Below are 21753 nucleotides of genomic sequence, written 5' to 3'. Positions count from 1 at the left end.
ATTTACCTAACACTCTAGTTGTTCTCAAACTAAAAAAAGATAACTTAAATTTCAATGTGGCATTTGAAAAATTCTTTGTCTAGACAAACTCCTTAGAAGTGGTCTTGTTTGTAAAGAGCATCCAAGATTCCCCCCAACCTTGAATGCGATTGCATAACTGACATTTAACATTGTATTAATGAGAGGAATTTAAACAAAATACTATCACAGTCTAGATGGCTCATTCTCAGGCTTATTTCCCTAAGAACAGATTCCACACTGCTGCTTCAGAGGGAAAGCGCCGACCTCCAGCAAGCAGCGTTATCTGTCAATCCGTCCTGAAAACACGCGGCTAGCCACAAAGCACGAGTTTTTCCAAAGAGGTTGAAAGCTGAATTAAAAGCAGCTTTTGCAAATACGAAAGAAATCCCTGTTTAAAGAAGTTTAAGTTACTTCGCGAAATTAACCTCCCAGTTTACAAACTCAAGTCCATTCTCACCTCACCGCCACCCCCCAACTCCAGGGCAGCGAAAGCGCCCTTGTCTCCCTCCGAGTAGCGGCAGCGGCAGAGAAATCCTGATCCCAGCCTGACTTTCAGTAAACACCACGCAGAGAGCAACAAAGCATCCGGAACATATTGTCTCAGGCGGCGCACCCCGCTGACTCGCACAAATCTTTGATAAGCGGCTGCCGGGGAAATTTATCAACGGCCGAGCAGAAGAGGAGAGAAGGCCAGAGGGAGGGACGGGAAGAGTGGCCTCCTCTGCGCCCTGGAAGGGCGGCACAGGGCGGGGTGTTCCTGCTCCTGCGTGTGTGATTGGGGTGCACGTCAGGGCTCAAGAGGCTTCCAGTTCACCACGGCCCTTCCACCCTGGCCGGGCGTCTTTGGAACCCGGGGTGTTTAAACGTCAGTTCCTGTGCGGGAGTTCAAGCATCGAGCAGCAGCGCGTAGCACAGGGCGGGTAGAGCCCGGGGCGGCGGCGCCTCAGCCCCGGAGACGCGGGGTGGAGGTGGCGGCGCAGGAGCGAGCTGTCACAGGCCCCGGCGAGGGCGGCGGCGCTCGTGAAGGGTCCGGAGCGTCGCGCATGAGCCGGGACGCTCGCTTCCTCTCTTCCTTCCTGTGTCGAGACGTGGTCAGGCTTGTCGCCGCAGGGCGGCCGGGTAGGCGGGACAACGTAGCGGATGGCATCGGCATGGGCGCAGCGGTTGCAGTGGCCGAAAAGGGCGGAGAGGGGGGGAAAGAAGAGGAGCCACAAAGACGTGCAACGAGCGCCGAATCCCCAGCGCCCGGGTGCCCGGTCCCGCCGTGGCTCTGCGGCGTGGGAGGGCGGATCAGGTCCCCAGCGAAGCAGCGGTCGGCCGGGGCCTGAGATCGCGTAGTGGGTCTTGGGTCACCAACCCTGCTCATTGTGCTGTTATTCGCCTTTTTTCACTAGTTATCTGCGCACCATTACCCCCACGGGCCCCGCTCTCGCGCAGCCAATGGAACAGGAGGGCGGGGCACCGTGGGGGTGTGGACAACGCGGATTGGCTAGTGAAGGGCGGGTGGGGCGGCAGTGTGGGGCTGAGATTGATTGACCCAGGGCCACTGCGCAGATATCCGGGCGGCCGACCGCTGCTCGCTGGGGTTGGGTGCGCCTCCTGTTGGTCCACGCCCGCGCTCCACGACCGCAGAGCCCACGCTGGCCGGGGCCGGGGCGCCCGGGCGCTTGGGGCCGGATTCGGCACTCGTTCACAGTCTTTGTGTCTCCTCTTTCGCCCCCCCCTCTCCTCCCGCCGCCTCCGGCCACTGCAATGCCGCTGCGCCCCGTTGCCGTTGCCGTCGCTGCCGACTTGGTCCGCCTGCGGCGCGCTGCTCGCTGCGGCGGTGGCTGCGGCCCGTCTCCGACGTGGGCCTGAAGGAGGAAGAAGAGGAAGCGAGGCGCGTCCCCCGGCTCATGCCGCAGCCACGGCTCCGGACCCGCCACGGCGCCCGCGCCGCCGCCCTCGCCGGAGCCCACGAGACCTGCATGGACGGGCATGGGCTTGAGAGCAGCTCCTTCCTGCGCCGCCGCCGCCTCCGCCGCCGTCTCCGGGGCTGAGCAGCGCCACCGCCCCAGGCTCTGCCCGCCTCCCCTGGCACTGCTCTTGCTGCTGCTGCTCAGTCTTGGGCTGCTCCACGCAGGTACGAGGCGCGTGCGCGAGGAAGCCAGCCCCAGGGCCCTGTGCTTTGTTCCCAAACACCCCGGGTTCCAAAGACGCTGGCCAGGGTGGAAGGGCAACGTGGTGAGACTGGAAAGGCCTCTTGAGCCCTTGACGTGCACCTTAGTCGGGCTTACAGCGCAGGAGCAGGAACACACCCGCCGACTGTGCGGCGCGCCCAGAACGCAGAGGAGAGGCCTCTTCCCGTCCCTCCCTCTGGCCTTCTCTCCTCTTCTGCTCAGACCGTTGATAAATTTCCCCTCCAACAGCCGCTTATCAAAGATTTAGCGGGCGGGGGTGGCGGGAGTTGCGCGCCTGAGACAAATGTTCCGGATGCTTTATTGCTCTCTGCATTGGTGTTTACTGAAAGTCAGGCTGGGATCAGGTTTCCTCTGCCGCTGCCGCCTACTCGGAGGGGAGACAAGGAGCCTTGTGCTGCTGCCCTGGAGTTGGGGGTGGCGGTGAGGTGAAGAAATCGCACCAGATGGAAAGACTTTCACCAGAGTTTGTAAACTGGGAGGTTAATTTCGAAGTAACTTAAACTTCTTTAAACAGGGATTTCTTTCGTATTTGCGAAAGCTGCTTTTAATTCAGCTTTCAACCTCTTTGGAAAAACTCGTGCTTTGTGGCTAGCCGCGTGTTTCAGGACGGATTGACAGATAACGCTGCTTGCTGGAGGTCGGCGCTTTCCCTCTGGAAGCAGCAGTGTGGAATCTGTTCTTAGGGAAATAAGCCTGAGAATGAGCCATCTAGACTGTGATAGTATTTTGTTTAAATTCCTCTCATTAATACAATGTTAAATGTCAGTTATGCAATCGCATTCAAGGTTGGGGGGAATCTTGGATGCTCTTTACAAACAAGACCACTTCTAAGGAGTTTGTCTAGACAAAGAATTTTTCAAATGCCACATTGAAATTTAAGTTATCTTTTTTAGTTTGAGAACAACTAGAGTGTTAGGTAAATTGTTCTTCCAGATCATTTTGTCCTTTAGTAGTAGGAGAGCAGTCATCATGCTCTGATCTGGAGAATCCTGAACTTTAATGCCACCCAAATGTGGGGAGTAATTTTTATTTATTAAGTCATACCAGCCCCTGCTCAAAGTCTGGGGCTCTTTCAAGAAGTGGGGGGGAAATGTGGCATTTGAAAAGAAGGGGTAATTTACTTTGTATAACTTTGTGTTGTGATGTAACAGCTGCATTTTAACACTGTCACTTGGGAAAACATAAACCGAAGTCTGAATAAAGAATTTCATGGCAAGTTTTAGAATGATTAAAGCTTTCAATTAGTGACTTTAGAATCTTAAAAAGTAATTTCAGTCTCCTTACAGTTACATGATGCATTTGTCATGACATGTCAGAAGATATATTCAGGGGTGATTTGTGTGAAAAATGTGTCCATACTGTCCAAGCATGGGTTTCTTGAAATGGAAATTGAAGGGCTAGGTGGGACTGTGTCCTTGGCTGCTTGGATATTGTTTCCCTTAGTTGCCATAGTGTCCTCTGACAGGATTGGAATGTGGTCCTTGAAGATTTCTTTGCTGGCCCATTAAAGACCTAAGAAGCTGGTTTAAACGTGTAGAAAATCAAGGTGCCTTACCTTAGTTCAAGAACTTGGAATGTGAAATTCCTCTGAGTATGTTAATGTGCCCTCACTAAAGTCACCATCAGATTCTACCCAGAGTGGCTATGGTGATCTCTGTGAACGACTTGACTTGTCAAAGTGGAGCAATTAATCTGGTTATAGAAAAGAGGGCTTCTTTTGAGAGACTTCTTTGAAGAGCAGTGCCATTGACATGCAGGGGTTGTTACTCAGAGCAGGGAGCCTAGCAAAGTGCTCTTTGCAGATGGGCTGCCATATGTTTTATGCTGGATCCATATAATTTGCCCCAGCACCCCATATGGCTTCACATTTCACTTAATTCAACTTGAGCTTATCTTGTTTCTTTTATTATAAACCAGTAATTGTGCTGCAAATTCACACATGCAGCCCTGGCCTTGAGGAAACTGTCTTAAATGGTGATATCTTCATCTGTCAATCATTAAGGAAAGTTCTAGGCCCGAATATCCTTTAGCACTTTTATTAACTAGAATGAAAATACTATCGCACCAATCATAGAAGATCTGACTCAAAAAAATAGAAATCTGGAACTGCAGATTTTTAATTCTGCCCTTGAGAAATGAAATGAGTACTTTTATTTGCTTTTTTTCTCTATTAAGCAAACCTCTGCAGTTCCTGACTGGAGATCCAATATGGGAGTTACTTGCTTACTCATACACTTCATAGCCTTCTTGACTACATCCTTGAGATTGTTTCTGCTCCGCATTGGCATTTTGACAGGAGGCTTACTTTACCGCCTGTAACAGGCAAAGTGTGTGTTGTCATTATATATTCATGAAGCCTGGATATTTCTGGGTATATGCTACAAATTAGTCATTCTGCAGGATCCTGCATTGGGGCTGCAACTGCTGACCGAGGTGCACTTTTCTAGTTAGCCTTCCTCCCTCCCATTATCTCTACCCCAAAAGGCTGTTGGAAACCTCAGCAAAAACAGAAGAACCCAAGGAGTTTTGTTTTCTCAAAGGAATCAGCAGATACCTGCAATGAGTAAGGGAAGGGTGAGGGGAGGATGAGGAAGGAGCGGAAAAGAAGCTGGAATCTAAGTTCTACTTCTCTTCCACTCTGAGCAGTTGCGTTTGCATTTCCATACTGTTCTTACTTTTGATATTTTATGACTATTTGAAATAATTATAAGTAAATGTATGCTCAGATAGATTTTATAGACCATAAAAAGAACAAATAGGCACTGCAAGTTTAGCGGGAAGTTCTTATGCTGTCATTTATTTGTAGGCTGAGGGCTGTTCGTTACTGAATGATTTTGGCCCAGTTTTTATTTCCTTGCTTTCTGCTTGCTGTGAATCTGACTTAAAAGGGAAAAAAATCGATACATTAGTTACTTGAATCTTTTTTGTTAAGCTGTCAAGTACCATTTTGAGAGTCAGGAATTTAGGGGGCATGATTCATGGAGGAGGGAAAATGGGATTGGAGGAAAGGCACCACGTCCTGGGCTGCGTACTGGCTGTGTGTCATCAGCCAGGACAAGGCCTTAAAATCCTCCACCTTGATTTTTTTTTCATCTGTTAAATGGCTTTAATGACTTTTGGGTTTTTTGTTGTTGTTTGTTTTGTTTTGCTTGGTGATTGAATTTTTATTTATTTTGCTTTTTTGAGTAAAAATAGTTGAAAATGACTTGATTTACTTTGGAGAAAGGAATTCTATAAATATCAGAGCTGCTTTTGTTGACTTTGCAGTGATCTAACATAATAGAGGTCAAACTCATGAAGATGGTTTTGTGATTAATATTTTAAATTTTTACTCAAGTTAAAGTGAATATCCAATCAAAACTACAACATTTTTCCCTATTTGGACTTTAAACTATAAAAGTGGTTGGGGAGGTACTTTGAGAAGTGGTCATCTCTTACCATTTTTTCCCCAACTGAAGCCGAAAACAGAGATTATAGGCTATTTAATTTAGACTTAAGAGCAGTTTACTACTGAAAAGATTAAGATATCTTTTTAAATTATTTTTATTTAAGATCCATTTTAATAGTTTTATCAGATGAAATCCTAAATATTAATATATGCTGAAGTTTATGCCCACATCTTTAAATAATTTCATACTTAATAGTACTCTACTGACTGTTTTATCCCACCTAGAATAAGATATTTGATGCCTTAAAAATGTGACAAAGTTTATTTTAGAACAACGTCCTCATTTCTCAGATGAGGAACCTTAGACTTGAAAAGATTGAGACCTTCCTTCATAGTTTAGAGACCTACAATGAATGTGTAACTCAGATACATGTTACAGTTCATGTCTATAAAATTTGAGATGGATGATAAAAGGATTTTGCTTTTCAGTAAGTCTAGTGTTCCCATTTTATGGAACAAAATAAACTGATAGGTGCACGTGACTGGCCTAGTTTTGGCAATTCTTATGATTTTTGTGCTTTGAGAGGTTTTATAGATTTTTATGTGAGAAGCTAGTGGCAAAACATCATTTTAGGGCACTAATACGTTGTTTTTCACTACTGCATTTCATTACTTTGCTTCGGTCATTAAGTTCATACGAATTGTTGATTTCAGGAAAAAATCACTTATATACACTCTAAGAATTCTGTTGTGTTTCTGAAAAATATCGTTGGAATCATCTGTTTCTGCAGCATAATTTCCGTGTCCTTCTGATTTAGTGTACTTTCACTGGTGAACTGTTGGGGAGCTGGGATCCTCGGGTGGTGGATGGTGCAGAAGTGAATACTTAGTTTGGTCAAATGTATTAAGAGAATATTGACACTTGTAAGAACCAGGAGATTAAGTGTCAGTTTATATACAATTTGTTGATAAACATCTATCACGAAATGCAGAATAAGGTAGTACCTAGATTTTTTTTTTCTTGTTATTCTTCCTCTGTTAGCCTTACTAAAGTCAGGTAAAGGTGTTTTAACCATTCATGCTATAATTAAGGGGTTTCCCCTACCTGATTTGTGGAAGCTTTAATTGTGGTTTTGTGCATAGACAGTGCTTTCCAAAGCAAATTACTTATGCAGTTTTCAAAATCAAAACAACATTCACATCTTTTGCTTGTCCTTGGAGCAAAGGAATACTCTTAAAATCCATCAGCAATAGCAAAGTTGATAAAATATGTCATTTACCATTCCCTTGTAATATTAACTTAAGAACACGGTACTGGATTCATATTCACTTACAATGGCCCATACTTTAAAGTGTTAAGCTGACTAACTGCATGCACTTTTTCTCCCAGTGGCTTAATTTGTGAGAGACACAGAAGCACAATGCAACCCTATTTCTGAAGGCCTTCTTAAAATAGGAGTATATGAAATAGAACAAACAGTCCCCAGAGGAGAATGTCATTTTCTCATGTAGCTCAGGAAGTCATGAAGCTTTTGAGAAATGTGTGGTCTTATCTTCTTTCCCATAGGTGACTGCCAACAACCAGCCCAGTGTCGAATCCAGAAATGTACCACAGACTTTGTGTCCCTGACTTCACACCTGAACTCTGCCATTGACGGCTTTGACTCCGAGTTTTGCAAGGCCCTGCGTGCCTATGCTGGCTGCACCCAGCGAACTTCAAAAGCTTGCCGTGGCAACCTGGTATACCATTCTGCTGTATTGGGTATCAGTGACCTCATGAGCCAGAGGAACTGTTCCAAGGATGGACCCACATCTTCTACCAACCCTGAAGTGACCCATGATCCTTGTAACTATCACAGCCATGCAGGAGCCAGAGAACACAGGGGCGGGGACCAGAACCCTCCCAATTATCTTTTTTGTGGCTTGTTCGGAGATCCTCACCTTAGAACTTTCAAGGATCACTTCCAGACGTGCAAAGTGGAAGGGGCCTGGCCACTCATAGATAATAATTATCTTTCAGTTCAAGTGACGAATGTGCCCGTGGTCCCCGGATCCAGTGCTACTGCTACAAATAAGGCAAGAATACTTTCTTTCTTCTTCTTCTTTATATCTTTCAGGTGTCTTGACTCTTCAGACAACTTTAGAAGTGTGATATAAAAGGCCGAGTTTAAAAGGAACTTTGCTTGGTCTTTTTGGCAAGCAGTGTTAACAGGGTGGATGAAGGATTAAATGAAAATTAGTAAGGAATTGCTTGCTGGAATTTTGGGGCTTATGAAAAATATGGGTCTAAATTTAAATAGGCAATGATATGAAAAATAAAAAGTAAACAGTAAAGTTGATTTCTCTAGGGAATAGGCAGCCCTATTTAATGAAAGACTATTTTTTTCAGTGATTTTTTTTTTTTTTTAGTGCATATGTTTGAGACTCTAGAGGAAATTCATGTTTAGATTTACTAGATATGACTTATGTAGATTTTCTGAATAAAGAAAGTTGTGAAACCTAGGGACATAACCCATCAGGAAATATTTCATTGGAAATTTGGAGTCTATAGTAAAAGATAATGGCTACAAGCCAGCTTCCCAATTGCTGAGTCTTTTAATTACTATGCTTATGGTGACCAATGAATTTAGAGTTGGATATTGCAGAGCAGTGATGTATAACCCCAGGTAATCTCAGGATAACAGTTTAAATGAGAAGCTGAGGGGAAAACTGACAAAATTAAGTTAGTTTTATTCTCCTTAGCTTCTAGTGTCTGCGGTTCTTGTTTGGCTTGTTGGTTGGTTTTCATGAAACGAATACTGAATCTTCTCAATTTTAAGACATTAATGTCCTAGTGAAGTGATTTTCAACCTTTTTCATCTGATGGCACACATAAACTAATTACTAAAAATCTGGCACAGCAAAAATTAGTGATATATTTTTTGCCAATCTGACAAAAAAAAAGAAAAAGATAGGTACAATTTTGATTCATTCACACCAGATAGCTCTTGTGTTGGCTGTTGTCATTTTTCTTTTTTTTTTATTTGACAATCTATGGGAAAAGAGGTCAGTGCCTCTGACTAAATAGCCAGGTATTGTGTGTCTTAAAAATTCTTGTGGCCCCCTGTTTGAAAAATGAGTGTTGTAGTGCAAGTCGGTGGACAGGAGCTATGAACTGGGTTTTCAATTGCCAGTCAGCACTAATTCTTTCATTAGTATTAGTAAGTAAAGAGGTCAAAAGGCTTTTCCACAGAAAGAGTGTTGCAAGTAACCACTCCTTCCCTGTCTCCCCCAAACACAAAATCACACATTTTAGACTATCTCATCATGCTTAATTTTCTTTATTTTATCCATTAGTTGGTTTAGACTAGAATATAATTGACAGAGATCAAGCTTTTATAATAGGTTCGACTGATCTTTTGAGTCCAGGACACCCTCCCTTGCCTCCAAACATGTGTGGCATTCTTTTAAAGTGAATTGAAATTATTTTACTTGGCTTTTTGTGTAGGGAGTTTTAAAACACCCCCAGAGACCCTTGGCGACGCCCAGGCGTGTCACGAATCTAAGATCAGAAGTCATGGCTCTGAACAAAGAAGGCTGTTACAGGGGTGCAGCCACCTTAGGGGAGCTGAGAAATGTTTGCACTTCAATTCCAGTACAAACCCAACCTGGCCTTTCCAAATCCTGCATCTCAAATAAACTTTACTTCCTCTGGTTTTTATAAGTATGCAAATAATTTTTTCTAGCTGAATATTAAAATATGTATTTGCTATACTATGATGTTAAACTATCTAATTATGAAGTTTTAAGACAAATCATGGCCAAAAATCCACCATTGCAGCAGAGTCAGGACGCAGAACCTGAGAATAGTCTTTGGGAAAACGTAACAGTGGAAATTCAAGAAAGCAGTTCCATTGGGAATGGAGAAAGTCGTCATCGATTGTGCAAATAACTGAGGGCTTAGAGGAGTAGCCTTCAAACAATACAATTGAGATTAGTAAGTGCTGGGTGCATGGGAAAATACTGGTTCAATGGAACAGTTGACACTGAAGTACTTTATTTACATCGTTCCATTTCAGTTGTGGTTGAATCTATCATAGTTTTTTAGCGAATAAAGAAATAAATAAAAGGTACAACTTTGCTTTCTCTCTCAGTTTGTTAAGGATCAAAGGTTTTACCCATACCAAAAAGGGAGGTGGAGGTCTTGTCTTCTGACATAAATTCAAGCCGATGATGAGAATGCTTGGTCTTTAATTGCGCTATTGGAAAGTATTTCCCCACATCTGGTGACCATGCTGTTCAGCAACAAATTACTCTATGGCTTCACGACCTCTAGTAGTTGTTTTTTTCCTTCTTCTTGTAACTCTCTCCAAAGCCCCCAGAAGCATCTGGAAGGTTACATTTGAAGGTCTGTCTCAATGCTGGTATGACCTGCGCTGATGAAACCAAGAAAAGGCCAAAAGTTTTGCAGTACAATTTCCTTTTATTGCACCTACCCAGGGCCAAAATATAACCTTAAAAAAAACTCTAAGCAATGAAAAAAAGATGCTAATGAAAATAAAAGCAATATGAGGCGAAAAGTACTTAGGAAATAAGGTCAAAAAAAGATTTGACTTTTTCCTTGTTGTCTACACAGTACTTAGAAAAAACTTTTTTTGGGAAGATTTTTTTTGTGTGTGAGTCCCAGCTTTACTGAAACCTTAGACACATGCATAGACCAGCTATTGGATACCTTAGCACTGCATGTTGCAGATACTGTGTCATCCTTGTAATCAGGCACCTTTAATGACCTGTATGCTCAGTGTCACTAGCTTTAAAGACTGACCAGCGCTTTTGACAAAGCTGGCCAGCTGTGAAAGTGAAATTGCATTTGAGCAACCATTTATTTCCTTGCCTTCAGCACTGAACTAAACCACTAGACCTGGGCATTTGGTCCGTGAGGTCCCTAAAGCAACCCCTCATCCAGGGAGCCTGGCTTCTCGGGCAAGCCATTTTCAGGCTGATTTTTGTGAGCGCTTCTTGACCTTAAGGACCCACCTTTCCCTCATCACGAAAATACAAACCTGAGGGGGGGAAAATCTAAACAAAATGAAAGAAAAGTGAAGTCATCTGTCCTCAAGGGGCCATTTATTAGCTAAGCCTTTTCCTTTTTTCCACTTGCAGGCAAAGAGTTCAGGGCCGCCACGCCCGCAGTGCTGGACAGCACGGCCCATCTCCCCTTTCTACTTCTCTCCCTCTTCCCTTGGGAAACGTGGGACGGTTTTCCACTTGCCATGACGCGTGCCGGGGCGCTTCTTCAGGGCCTCTGGGATTTTGTCACGTCCTCTGCCAGCGTGTTAGGCTCCCTGTCTTAGGAGTATTCTCTGTGGTTGGCCACCTCGCTGGGTAGGTGTGTTCTGAAGCCAGGGCCAGTTTTTCATCGCTCCCCCCGCCGTGGGGCTGCAAGGGCTGCTGGCACATCTACACACCTGGGCTGGGGTCCACATCAGCTCTGGGCCATCTTCCCCACCTTTGGCTGTGAGAGGCGCTTCAGACTTGAAGGCACTCGGCGGGAGAGATGAGAGGGCAGGCTTGGAACTGGCAGGGTTGGCTACATGGGAAAGAAAAGCAGTTTTTGTTTGGGGAAAGAAGGCAGCTCACACTAGGCCAGAAAGGACACAAGTCAGTAGCTCCCTCAGGCCTCTCAAATAAATAAACCCCATCATCAGTGGCAGTGCATGACTTCTGTACCTTTTCTTCCACGTTTTCTTTGCCAGCCCCATAGTCTCAACTCTCGTGTACCATTTCCATGTATCTGTGGATCTTTGCTTAAGTGGACTCAATATAGATTTGTATATGCTGTGATTACAGAAAGTGATTTTGATATAAGTCATAGGAAAGGATTCTGAACTTTGCAGATATGCTATATTTTTAATAGCGTATATTAAAATCACCAGTTTCTAAGGTGCATTTAAAATGATTCATTTTCCAAAAAATGTCACGAATGCATGTGTAACACACCTAAACAATGGTGGTATTTTAAAAATTATTTTCAAAATTTGTGCTTTATTTTGACTTCTTTTTTTAATGTCATTGGGTCCTTCCCCATCACTGTAGCTTTCTTAACCTTCCGTCTGACAAAATCCCAAGTTGGAGGGTACAGTGGGGATGAGGGCAAGTCCTTTTATAGATATTCTGCTACAGATTTTTATGTGATTCGCCCTTAGTGAGAGAAGGTGTTTTACCTTAGGGCAGTTTACATTGGGGAAGGAGGTATGTTCTTTATGCTTGACCAAGCCAGGTTAGGCAGGTGAGTGGACACCTGAGACGCCTCTTTTAGGTTCTTGCTGCCACGCTGGGCTGCCAGCTCTGGCTGATCCCCTGGGTGGTAGCACTCAGCTGTCTAAGCATGGAGAGAAGCCCTACCCATCAGGTATCTCTCTGTATATTTAAAAGTTTGTAATAATCCTTAATTCTTGAGCTACTTTCTGGAAAGTCCCGAAAACTTCCGCTAGGTGATGATACCAGAGCTACAGGAAGACTTAGTTCACTTTGTTCATAGTTGCTTATTGTCTTCCTCCAAGTATAAACCCAAGGTGTTCCCTTATTTGTTTGTGGGGTCCTAGAGCATGTGTCATGTCCTCCCTTTCTCTCTGATGCCTCTTTGCACGTAGGTGTTATTCTACGAGGGTAAACCAGTGTTGTGGACCATTCTGTTGGTTACAAAATTAGAGACAGACATGCCTGCATTGCGAAGGCTTTCAACTGTCGTTTTAAGCATATCTCTGGATCAAGGTTTGGAAATATGTTGTCTCTTGACCACAGGCCTAGGACATTTTTTTGTTATTATTGTTGCCAAGTTTTTGTAATCCATTATGCTTTTAGTATCTTTACAGAGACAATGTGAGCTACACTATGGACTAAGGAAGATCCTGCACCCTCCCATTAGCAGGGTTGTATCTTGAATATATAAACACTGTTCTTGCATGCAGCATTTTTAGAGGGGACACATGGCATTTCCTCTGAGAATGTAGAGTCCTTTCCTTTCAGAGAGCACAACTGCTCTGCAGATGTATTGTAACCAGTCTTCAGATCTGAGATTGCCCTTTATTTTATTAAGCCCTAACTGTCGTGCCATCTAGATCAGATTTGCTCCTTGTCATGGTCCTCCTTGTTTTGCAGAAATTACCAAAAAAGTTCCAAGACTAGTTGTGGTATGTCAGGAAACAGGACAGAAGTTTGCAGTTGCAGTTCCCTGCTCAGTATAATCATTTCTCTGATAAAATGTATGATTAATTTAGCGCTGCATTTCAACCAGCAAGCATTAAAGGACCTACTGTGTGGGGGAGGTGCAGAGATGAATGCAGTCTGCCTCAGGTTAAGCACATAGCTAAAATCTGCAGCAGTCAGTGGAGAATTGTAGGGTTTCTATGTAAAACCAGCGATTTTCAGGGTTCCGTTTTTGAACATTGATGACGTGCATTCATAAGCTGGTTCCAGGTGTTGCTAAGACTTAGCAAGTGGTTGCAGGTGTAAAGAAGGGGCAGAGACATGGGTTTCTGTACCCAGGGCACACTCTTCCTCCCTGGTCACTTGTACAGGTCATTTTTTTATTTCTGGATTTTGAGTCTCCCTTTCCATCCAGCTATGGTCAAAGTAGACCCTCATCTACACCCATCTTTCCTCCCACGCTACAGCCTAGTCGGGTCTAGAATCCTGGCTGCCACTTTTGAAAGGTCGTTGGTCTTTGATTTAATCTAAAAAGCTTTCTCGAATTTGACTATCAGAGTCATCGGTTTTTAAATTTCAGTTTGTAGAATCCTATCTCATCTTTAAAACTGATGAAAGTGTGTCTTAAATATCCTTATCCTCCCTGAATTTATTTATTGTAGAAACTATTGAAATGTTACAGAATCCTCTTTAGAAGAGCAGAAGTCAGCTATGATTCCAGGTGGTAGTCTTATTTGTCCTTTTCTACTTCCTGCATAGCCCTTGTGTGCACTGGATTATAAAGTCTTAGGCCCAGGAGCTACTCCACTTTGCTTTACATAGTTTCAGCAAACTGCCTGGAGGTAAAAGGATTTCCAAGCGTATGGAGGGAAAGAAACAAAAAGGAGGAGGAATTATTAGCTGTATGATGTACATGTAAGTATAAAAGATCATTTTGTAACATGAATTGGTTATTCTTTGTGCTGCATTTTCCAAAGTTCACCATTATATTGCCCATATACATTAAAATATTCTGGGTAATGAGTCTTTTACCATCTTCTACTTAGAATGAAGAGACATAGCAGATGTTAGTAGAAACTAAAATATTGTATAAAGTTTGTATCTGTGTATCTTTTTAATTGTATTTTACCATTATCATCTATCCCCCCTTGTAACCTCTTCCACCCTCACCTCCCCCCTCCCCCCTGCAGTCACCACACTGTTGTCTTGTCCGTGAGTCCTTTTTCCTTTTTTGATTCCATCCCCTCTTCCTTCACCCCGCCAGAACTGTATCTGTGTGTCTTTTAAGACCTGTATGTTCAATCTCCTAGACTGTGCCACTCTGTCCCAGATATGGTTTGAAGGGATTGGGGGGACCTTCAGAATCCCCCCATTTGTAAGTGAAATCAACCCAGTGCCCGCCCCGCCCCAGCAAAGCAGGGTTCCGGTGCCCTGGGCCTCTGCGGCTTTGAAACAAACCCACACTCCCCCGGAGTTTAAACCAGAGGCACAGGGCCAAGTCTGATACACAGCTGAGAGTTAGAACTTGTTTTTCTGTCACATTTCCAAATGTCTCTTTCTGCCCTGTTAAATTTTCTTTGAGTCAACATTTTGAGAGGAAGGGGCGAGAAGGAAATATTGGATGGTTGGTCCTTTTTTTGTTGGCTTCAATTAATGCTAACCAAACAGTTTCTGCCAGTGCGGAATGTGGCATTGTAAAAAGACTTACCTACAGTGTTGAACAATGAAAAATGCTACCTTACCCACTTTGTCTTTATTTGTTTTGACTGCAGTAGAACTTGCTCTTCCACTGTTTTGAATTTTTTGTTCTTGTGGGTAGGGTAACTTAAAGGACTTTTTAAACTGTTCTACTTGCCAGTAAGTGATAACTAACAGGAATAGCAACACACATCTAAGACACAGAATTTAACTGGGCAGCCTTGCCATGAAAACACGGTGCTGTTAGGTCTAGTAAGAACTTCAGGTGAAACTGGTTCTGTGAAGATGGGAGTTTGTTTTCTGTGTGTGTGTGTCCCAGTTAGCTGGTTATTTAAGAGTTAGAGCCAAAAGAACGCTTGGCTAATTCTGTGGGAGTTCTTTCAGTGTTGGAACATACTATGTATACTGTGGCTAGAATTGATATGACAGCATTTAAACACTAACTTTCACAAACCCTGAAATGGGGGTCAGACTCTAATCTTTCCATTTTAGGGTGTATGAGTATACACATAGGTACACATATGCACCTATGTGGTGGCGTGTCTTCCCCTCTCCCCACATCAGGAAAATGAAGACAGAAGGATATTGTTTTTGCAGCATTCCAGTGAGGTGGCTTCTTGAACCATAAGGTCATAGCCTCTGGCCACCTGGCTCCTGGCTGTGCTTTTTTTTTAATCGCCCTGAGAACTTGAACCTAGAAGTGACACTGTATGTGCATTGTGAAGACCTTCAAGCCTTTTTACTTTTTTATATCACCTCCCAAAACTGAAAAATGATCAAAGAGGCTGTGATGTCTTAATCCCCATTGGCTTGGGAAACAGCTGTGCTGAGCCTAGGCCCAGAGCATTTGCCCAGGGACCTACTGGGACCCAGGATCTGTGGCCCTGCCCCCACGCTCCATGAGGAGGGCTATGAGGCAGGGCCAGATCTGCCAGGGCAGATCCCCACCCCTAATGCTGTGCCTTTGGCTCTGGCTCTCACCTTGCAAAATATTTTTAGCCTCTGGTCTGAAGCACAGTGGCAGCCTTGCCTGTAATACTGTCCCCACACCCCTACCTTCACCTCTAGACGCCTGCATTTGCTGGGCTCCTTGTAATGCAAAGTCTGGCTTCCCCTGTGGAGCTCTCTGAGCGGCTAGGACTGAGGACCAGAGGCCTTTCCTCCTCGTGCCGAGCACAGCCTAGCTCTGGTCTGTACTAGGAAGCTAGCCAGTTTCCCTGTGTCTGAGCCTATTTATACTTCCAGCCTTCCTTGTTTTAAGTGTACAGAAATTACCCTTTGGAAGGCAACTTTTTTGTGCCTGTCCCTTTTACGTGTCACCCCTGGGCCTCCTTCCCTTTCACTCTGGCCAGCTCTTTCCAGCCTCTGAACCTAGTGCTTCTCCCCTCGGACCACCCTAGCAGCCTCGGCTGTGGGTGTCCTTCCCTCTAGTTTGGTTTCTTCTTTTTCCTTCTGCTGCCAAGACCCCCTCCAGCAGCCAAGGAAGCCCTTGTTCCTGCATGTATTACCTGGGGCAACGCTGAGGAGTAAATAAGGCTGATCCAGTCCATTTCTCTGGATTCCTGTAAGTGTTCCTAGAACAGAGCTCTGTGGAAAGAGACTCTGTGAGCATAGAGAACCCTATTTTGACATTCAAGCCCTAAAAGGAGTCTAGGGGTAAGGCTCCTCTTAAACACTGTCTTCCTGTTACTACTTATTTAACAAAATAGACTTTTGTAGGTGTTACATTCAGTCTGCCTGTAGGTAGACATTTGATAAATAGTCCGAGTAGTGATTGGAAAAGTACCTTGCAGTTCATTGAGTCCACAGCTTCCCAGCAAATTTTTTTCCTTTAATCCTAAGGAAAATTATCAGTGACATCAGTTATTAACCAACCCAACATTTTTTAATTAAATTTAGTACATATAAACACTCTCCTGGGTTTTGTTCGAAATAGTTCAAGCAGAAAGTTATTCTAGATGAATGTGCTCCTCCACCCCACCCCACTTCTTAAAGTAGGGGAGACACAGAGTTCTTCCATCTCTTGTAACCAAAGGCCAGGCACCTGTCTTCCGGCCTAGGTGGGGGTGGCTCAGCTCCAGCCTGGATCCACACTCCTCGGTTTCCTGTCAGATGATGGTGGGGGAAGGGGCTGTAGAACCCGGGGGCACTGGAAGGAAGGGGCTTTCAGGATCCTCTGCCTCCTTTTGGTGCTTCCAAGTTTCCTGGGCTTTGACTTCAGAAGTAAAGGTTAGGTGTTTAAGAGCTGGAGGTAGAGCACGCGTATTTCTTGGAAGCACGTGCTCTTATTGGAATGGTTTCTTTTTTTGTTCACTCCAGAGAGCAAAATACAGAGGCTATATACCACCTACCAGTGGAAGAGTAAAAAGGGCTGTGAGCACAGAGATCTGTCATCCTCCCTCAGAGTCCCCTGTTTTTTCAGCTTATAAGACACCCAAAGGATCTGACAAAGGGGACATAGTAGCTAATTATAGAAAAGAAAATTCATTTAGGGTCCTTTAATAACAAGCAGAATTTTAACCAGGTACATATCAAAACTGTTTCCGCATGTTCCAAACTAATTTCTGAGATGATTTCATTTTAGTTTGCCGGCTCATCTTAATCCAAGAGATGAGTCCCTCGGTCTGTAAGTCCAGTTCTGGTATTCCAGGATTCCAGTAAGTTCCTGCACTTGCCGTGCCAAACGGCCTGATTAAACACTGATAAATGTTTCTTCCAAAATGCAATAAGCACAAATAGTTAAGTGCACAGCCTTTGGGGAGTTCTGCCATTTGAAAACCTAGGCACAGCACTTTACAAGGCTGTTGAGCTTTGGAGAGATAATGTCTGTATCTTGGTAAGATAGTTCCTGGGCTTTCTGTTTTTGTTGGCTACCTCATTTTCCTTTCATGTATTTTCTTCCTGGTGGAAAGCGGAAGCAGATGCCACTAAATTTTGATATTTCACAGCAAACCTTAAGTCCTATTGCCTTTCATGTGTGGAAAGGCTGATTTGTAGCTGCTGTCTTTCTCTTCCTAATAGACCTTGTGGGTGGTAAAGATCTCAGGGAGTGAAACATTAAAAATGAATGAGGAGAACTGGAGTAGTTTGTCTGAGGGTGGAGTGTGAGAGGGACTGGGTGGGGGAGGTTTAACAAAAGGCATTGATGTTTTAAATGCACAGAAATGCTGTCCATCAATAATAAATGGTGTGGCATAGAACAGATGTGCCAAATTGAGTTATTACAGCATATGGATCTGTTCATAGAGGGAGAAAAGAAAGCAGCATAGCTGGTGTTTTTAAATTATCTGTTTGAGAGCTTTAGACTACAACTTTATCCTCTTTCTACAAAGCTCTGATAGCTGCTAGTTGGAAATACAAAATGTTTGGAATTTCCAAAAATTCTGATTAAATCTTGAATATTTTAAACGATTTAGAGTTATTAAGAATAAGAATGGGTAAATTTTGTTTTTCTGAAGAGGGAGACAGAATCTGAAAATTTCTGGCCCTTTATGGCTGAGTGCTTGCTGTTTAAGAGCATGTGTTGTAATTATATGAGGAATGAAATTATATTACAAAATTTAAGTCATGTGAAACTGTTACCTAGAGTTTTCTACATTTCTATTGATGGTATCTCTAGGACAAACTGAGACTGTAGAGACCCAATCAGGAAACCCCTCTCATGCTTTTGAGATCGATTCATCGCCCTAGGCATTTTAATTCATAGGTTAATTCTGTACACAGGCCCTGGGAGAATTATTTTACCCAAAAGAGAAACAAGAGAAATGTCAGCTTCATTGTCTCATAGAGAAAATCACTCCCAGGAAATTGGACAGACATAAAAATCTGTTAGATAAACGGGGATACTTTGTAAGTGAAGGTGCTAGTGCAGAGGTCAAGCTTTGAGTTGTGCTTATCTCCTTCCTCAAGGTGTGTCACAGGCACGGAAGGTAACGTTAACGTGCGAGGGTTTGAAATGAGTCCAGGGTTGCAGTTGGTGTGCTCAGTGAAAGTAACAGAGACTTGGGAAGACGCGTGGTATATGCCACTCACCTGAATATCGACCCTTGCTTGCCTTTTTGGAAACTTGTGTGAAATTGGCTCTCCTCTGTGTTGTCCCAGCAAAACTAATTCCTCTTCGTTTTTCCTAAGGCGAATAAAAAAGTTCTTAATTCTTATAAATAATGCCAAGTTGGTGGAAATTTGAGGTTTCTTATACTAAAAAGACAAATTACTTAGCTGTTGTAGAAGAGTTTGTGAAATCTTTGTGAATGTTATAGTTGAAAATGAGGGTAGTGATTATATGAAAAGTCTTATTTTAGCCATTTGTGCTAACGTTCAACTCTTTCAGGTGCAGAATTTATTTGAAATAATCTTTTCACCTCCAACAGATCCTAGCTTGCCTTAAAAATAAATAAATAAACTTGTCAAACTGTCTGTAGAGCCACCAAATAAATCTACTTTATAGTCCCATTAGATATCTAGCTCAAAATCCCATTCACTCTGGAAGGTCCTATGGTTGGATGCACAACAAATTTCCTGAAATCATCTCTGGTACACCTCCCTTGGGTTGTTAAGAAGGTGTTGAAATGTTAGAAGGCTGGTAGTGAAATTAAATTGTGGCTCAGGGTAATTAGGAAGGGAGAAATCCAAGCATTTTCCTAGTACATTGTCTGGCCTTCAGTTGCAGCTGCAAACAACGGATATGAATTTAACCAGTTGCTACAGTGCAGCTGGTTCAGATCTGGCTTTAAAACTGGCTGAAGTAAAATGAAATGGCTGGAAAATTCCAGTCAAGTAACACCAGTGGGAACATGTGGAATTAAATAGTGTGAGCAAATGCTAGCCGAGTTGAGGGAAAAAACTTCAGACATAAACTTGAGGGTGGTGGTGAGGACTTGTAGAGAGAGGGGCGGAGAGGGGGGCCAGGGCATTTTCTGGCCTTTTTTAACAAGGGTCTATTGTTTTGATTAGTTCCCTTGCAGGAGGTGGTTTCCTCCGTCCAGAGTAATTTGTAGAGTGTTTGGCCTGTCTACCTCCTCCTTGACTGAAGTCACCTGATCCTTTTTTTTTTCCCCCTCCATGAAGAAAGAAAAATAAGCTGTTACCTCAGTTACTGACAATAACACAAATCTCAAAATGTAGTCTTTTTTTTTCCTTCAGGACAAATTTCCCACCTTGTATACCCAGGAGGCCCTGTCTCTTCACAGTCCTCTTTCTTCCGCCACCTGCACCAGAGATGTGGAATGTGTGGGGGGCCAGGGTGCTCAAAGGTTCAGTTTTTGTTTTTTCTTTTTTAATAGTTGTTCTAATTAAGGAAAGAAAGTGGGTTCACTAAAAAGGAAGCTTTGGTATTGTCAGTAGTTTTTTTTTTTTTTTTTCCTCCATGAATTATCTATTTAACTTGGAGAATTGAGAGTTGGCTGGAGAAAAGAAATTCTGAGAAGCTAAAGGGCCATGTGTTTGGAGAAAACATTTGCTGTAACTAGGTTTAGGGTATTTATTCTCTGCCAGTGCTTGGGAGCTATATTTGCCAAGTGATTTCCCTGTCACAGGGATTAGCCAGTCATGTGAAACATTTGATTAGGAGACTTAGAGAAATCTTTCCTGAGGCACATGATTGGTAGCTGCTCTGGGATGGCCCCCCTTCTCAACTCTCTGCTACACCCCCCTCAGTTTTCATAAGTAAGTTTGTGGTGATTAGTCATGGGATACATTTTTTACAGTCCAATGAAGAAACTTTTTAGGAATCAACATTCTGGTACATATACTGTTAATTAAGCCCCTTCAAATTTCTGTGTAACTTAGAAAGGAATGTTTTTCTTTCTCAGAACTATGCCACTTGCTCATCTGTTTTTGGAAAGAGACAAGGTATAAATGATGGGTAAAAATTGCCTATATCCCAACAGCAACACTGCCCGATCTTAGAACAGTAAACACAGATTCTTTTTCCTGATGCACATTCCCTGGACTTATGTTGAATTTTCATTCTAAATAATAGGACCTTTTTTTGTTTTTATTAAGATTTATTTATTTTTAGAGAGAGGGGAAGGGAAGGAGAAAAAGACAGAAACATCGATCAGTTGCCTCTCGTACACCCCCCAACCAGAAACCAAACCCGCAACCCAGGCATGTACCCTGACTGGGAATTGAACTGGTGACCTTTGGTGCTGTGAAACAGTGCCCAACTGACTGAGCCATGCCAGTCAGGGCAATACATAGGATTTTTAATTTTCCCTCACAGCAACACCATTCATGTGTGAGGCAGGAGCAAAGGGGCTGACTTTGGAGATTTTTTCTCTAGCCGTTCAACTTCAGGGGGAGGCACTACCGTGTTTCCCTCCCATAGTGTTAACTGTCCACGTTCCTTCCACAGATCACAATCATCTTCAAAGCCCACCGTGAGTGTACCGATCAGAAAGTGTACCAAGCTGTGACAGATGACCTGCCTGCTGCCTTTGTGGATGGCAGCACCAGCGGTGGGGATGGCGACACCAAGAGTCTGCGTATAGTGGAAAGGGAGAGTGGCCGCTATGTGGAGATGCACGCCCGCTACATAGGGACCACGGTGTTTGTGCGGCAGCTGGGTCGCTACCTGACCCTCGCCATCCGCATGCCTGAAGACCTGGCCATGTCCTACGAGGAAAGCCAGGACCTGCAGCTGTGTGTGAATGGCTGCCCCCTGAGCGAGCGCATTGATGATGGGCAGGGCCAGGTGTCTGCCATCCTGGGGCACGCCCTGCCTCACACCCGCCTGGCACAGACCTGGCCTGGCTACACACTGGAGACTGCCAATGCTCAATGCCACGAGAAGATGCCAGTGAAGGACATCTATTTCCAGTCCTGTGTCTTCGACCTGCTCACCACCGGTGATGCCAACTTCACCGCGGCAGCCCACAGTGCCTTGGCGGACATGGAGGCACTGCACCCGAGGAAGGAACGCTGGCACATTTTCCCAAGCAGTGGTCAGGAGACTCCCCGTGGAGGCAGCCAGCTCTCTCTCGGCCTGGGGCTCATGTGCTTGATCTGTATTGTGTTTTTGTAGGGGTTGTCTTTTATTTTTTGTCTATAGCAAAAATTTAAAATATATATTGTCATAATATATTGAGTAAAAGAGTATATATGTATATACCATGTATATGACAGGATGTTTGTTCTGGGACACCCACCAGATTGTACATACTGTGTTTGATTGTTTTCATGTATGTTGGATGTAGTGCTCTTTGATTGTATCGATTTTATTTTGCAGTTTTGTGAAAAGTTTTATAATGTCCCTGCCTGGGGACCTGTTAGAAAGCA

At 43.8% G+C, this 21753-nt stretch overlaps 1 protein-coding gene across 1 annotated transcript; it reads left to right on the top strand.

Moving 5' to 3' along the window:
• Positions 1-1573: 1573 nt before the first annotated feature.
• On the top strand, positions 1574-21499 carry LOC129083938 (repulsive guidance molecule B). Its single transcript, XM_054590028.1, has 3 exons — positions 1574-2143; positions 7157-7665; positions 20831-21499. Exons 1-3 carry the CDS (start codon positions 1999-2001, stop codon positions 21497-21499), a joined length of 1323 nt encoding a protein of 440 aa, XP_054446003.1. The 5' UTR covers positions 1574-1998.
• Positions 21500-21753: the final 254 nt, after the last annotated feature.

The sequence above is a fragment of the Pteronotus mesoamericanus genome, unplaced genomic scaffold (genome assembly GCF_021234165.1).
Source record: "Pteronotus mesoamericanus isolate MK-2021 breed Mesoamerican mustached bat unplaced genomic scaffold, CSHL_Meso_final scaffold_167, whole genome shotgun sequence".
In the NCBI taxonomy this organism is placed as follows: Eukaryota; Metazoa; Chordata; class Mammalia; order Chiroptera; family Mormoopidae; genus Pteronotus; species Pteronotus mesoamericanus.
Note: the sequence above shows the minus strand (reverse complement) of the source record. Positions and strands in the feature narration are given on the sequence as shown.